Here is a 3,074-nt window from a genome sequence, read left to right on the forward strand (position 1 = left end):
GAAAGACCCATGGACCATGGCTCAGCGGGAGAACCTCTGCTTGGCATGCAGAAGGTCCCAGGTTCAATCCCCGGCATCTCCAGTTAAAAAGGGCCAGGCAGTAGGTGATGGGAAAGACACTGATTGAGACCTTGGCTCAGTGGAAGAGCATCTGCTTGGCATGCAGAAGGTCCCAGGTTCAATCCCCGGCATCTCCAGATAAAACGACCAGGCAGTAGGTGATGGGAAAGACCTCTGCCCGAGACCCCGGAGAGCTGCTGCCAGTCTGAGTAGACCATACTGACCTTGATGGACCGAGGTTCTGGTTCATTACAAGGCAGCTTCATGTGTTCCAAACGGTGTCCAACCATTTAATATGTAGCTTCCCATGGAAGCCCATGGGTAAGAGTCCACAGGCAGTTATTTTGGGGCTGGGGAGGTACAGATCTCCCCCCCCCCCGAGTCTTCTCTGAGCTACCCTGGGCTTGGTCCGCAGCTCCTGAGCCCAGCGGAATACCAGCGCTTCCTGGACCTGGGCATCTCGGTGGCTGAGAATCGTAGCCGCGGCAGCTACCACTGCAAGACCACAGACTGCCGGGGCTGGTGCTTCTTCGAGGACGACGTGAACGAGTTTCCGTGTCCCGTGTGCCTGAAGGTGAACTGCCTCCTTTGCAAGGTGAGGGAGCCCGTGGCTCAGCGGCAGAGCCTCTGCTTGGCGTGCAGAAGGTCCCGGGTTCAATCCCCGGCATCTCCAGTTGAAAGGGCCAGGCAGTAGGTGATGTGGAAGACCTCTGTCCGGGTCCTTAGTCAGGTTACGCAACACAGGGCTTCATGAGAAGATAACTGTTTATTGGTAAATCCAGAACTAGAGACACATGTACAGCTTGTGTCAGGAATGGCCGGCTGCCAATACTAGGGCCTCTGACTTATACTAGAATCAAACATCCCCCCTGGTAAGCATGAGCCAATAGATACATCTTGGGTGCGCGGGCAAAGCAAGCAGGCAAAGCAAAAGCCGTTAACTTTCCCAGCTGAGTAAAACTGCAGCTGGAGCATCTACAAGGTCAAGCATAAGATAGCAAATAGTTGGTGAGTCTGGGAGAGCTGAGACAGAAAACGGGAGGGCACCCCTCCACATACCAGACCTATGACAGGGCTACCTGACAACCTCTGCCTGATAGCTTGGAGAGCGGCTGCCAGTCTGAGTAGACAATACTGACCTTAGTAGAAGGCAGCATTGTGTGTGTACCTCAAGTGAGTTTTCTGGCAGCGTTTCTTGATAGGTCAAGATGGGTCACCGTGTTAGTCTGTCTGTAGTAGGAGAAGAGAGCAAAAGTACTTTAGCACCTTCAAGACTAACACAGTTTGTGGCAGGGGAGGAGCTTTGCGTGTGTCATGGCTCACTTCTTCAGTTACAGCTAGAATCTGAGTCCACCTGTCTCCAAGATATAAGGACAGACTAGAGATGTAAAATTTCTGGAAATTTTGAAGCTCGGAAAAAACCCCGTTTTCCGAGCTTCAATTTTCGGAAAAATTGAAAAAATGCTACATTAGCATTTATTTTGTCTTTTCTAGATTGAAAGTCGCAGCCTTCTGAATGTGTGGTTATTGGTAAAGGGAAGACTGTGCGTACCAGAACGGGGGCAGATGAACTTGGGATGGAGTACATGGATGCGGCCTTGCGTGTAGGACAGCAGCTTAAATACGTTGAGGGGCGCCAGTTTGGTGTAGTGGTTAGGAGCGCGGACTCTGATCTGGGAGAACCGGGTTTGATTCCCCACTCCTCCATGTGCAGCAGCTGGTGTGACCTTGGGTCAGTCACAAGTTCTCTCAGAACTGTTCTCTCAAGGGCAGTCCTTGAAAAAGCTCTCTCAGCCCCCTGCCTCACAGGGTGTCTGTTGCGGGGAGGGGAAGGGAGATTGTCAGCTGCTCTGAGACTCCTTCGGGGGTAGTGTGGGGTGTAAATCCAATCCCCTCCTCCTCCTTCGCTAGTGGCTGGCCTGAGACACTTTGATACTTGTGTTGGAATTTCTGGACAATAGCGACTGACCATTTGCCCTTTTCACGGTGTCCCAAACAATGTTCCCTCTAAGCTGCAGAGTCTTGTGAGCAAAAATTCTACTTGAACCAGTGAGGTTTTAGTGTGCCAAACGCCCACAGTTGAGGCGAGGAAGATGAGAAACCAGGTTCCCAATCGGTGTCTTTTCTGCAGGCTATTCACGAAAACATGAACTGCAAACAAAAAACTGCGAGCTAGCTCACACTCACTCAGCTTAGAGGGAACACTGGTCCCAAATCAGCCACCTCACTCTGCCTAAATGGGGCCCCTGGTGGGGGGCAGCCTGCTAAGAGGCAGTGAGGTATTGGGTTCCGATTTTAGGGTGCCAAACGACCACAGTCGAGGTGAGGGAGATGAGAAACCAGGTTCCCAATCGCTGTCTTGTCTGCAGGCTATTCACGAAAACATGAACTGCAAACAGTACCAAGATGATCTCAGGATCCGTGCGGAGAATGATCAGGCGGCGCGGCAGACCACAGAGATGTTGATGGTGAGGAAACGAGGCAGAGCTGCCGGGCAAGGGAGACGGCCCTCCATTCTGGTCCACCGGCCGCTCTCAAAATCCACACTGGGTCTACTATGGGAGGCGGGAGCAGGTTCACATCAGTTTGGCGTAGTGGTTAGGAGCGCGGACTCTAATTTGGGAGAACCGGGTTTGATTCCCCACCCCTCCACACGCAGCTGCTGGTGTGACCTTGGGCCACTCACAAGTTCTCTCAGGGCTGTTCTCTCAGGAGCAGTCCTCGAAAGAGCTCTCTCAACCCCGCCTACCTCGCAGGGTGTCTGTTGTGGGGAGGGGAAGGGGAAGGAGATTGTAAGCCACTCTGAGACTCCTTCGGGTAGTGAAGGGCGGGGTAGAAATTGAATCTCCTGCTCCTCTTCTTGTTCTTCTTTGACTTGGAAGCATCAAGAGTCACCTCGGCGTAGCGGAAAGCAGGCTGGCTTTGAGCAGGGGACATATGGATTCAGATCCTGCTCTGAGCCATAGAGCTTTCTGTGTGATCTCCGACTGACCACGACCTCTCAGTCTAAATCT

General features: G+C 52.6%; 1 protein-coding gene across 1 annotated transcript in view; it reads left to right on the plus strand.

The window, feature by feature from the left end:
* RBCK1 (RanBP-type and C3HC4-type zinc finger containing 1) overlaps positions 1-2,528 on the plus strand; it is a gene marked incomplete at its 3' end in the record, with an annotated part of 36,807 nt that extends 34,279 nt beyond the window's left edge. Inside the window, exons 10-11 of the mRNA XM_015421798.1 lie at positions 476-655; positions 2,430-2,528. Coding sequence (XP_015277284.1) covers positions 476-655; positions 2,430-2,528 — 279 coding nt within the window. The remainder of the gene's footprint in view (positions 1-475; positions 656-2,429) is intronic.
* Between the last annotated feature and the right edge of the window lie 546 nt (positions 2,529-3,074).

This window comes from Gekko japonicus, unplaced genomic scaffold (assembly GCF_001447785.1).
Source record: "Gekko japonicus isolate JY-2015 unplaced genomic scaffold, Gekko_japonicus_V1.1 scaffold5178, whole genome shotgun sequence".
NCBI lineage: Eukaryota > Metazoa > Chordata > Lepidosauria > Squamata > Gekkonidae > Gekko > Gekko japonicus.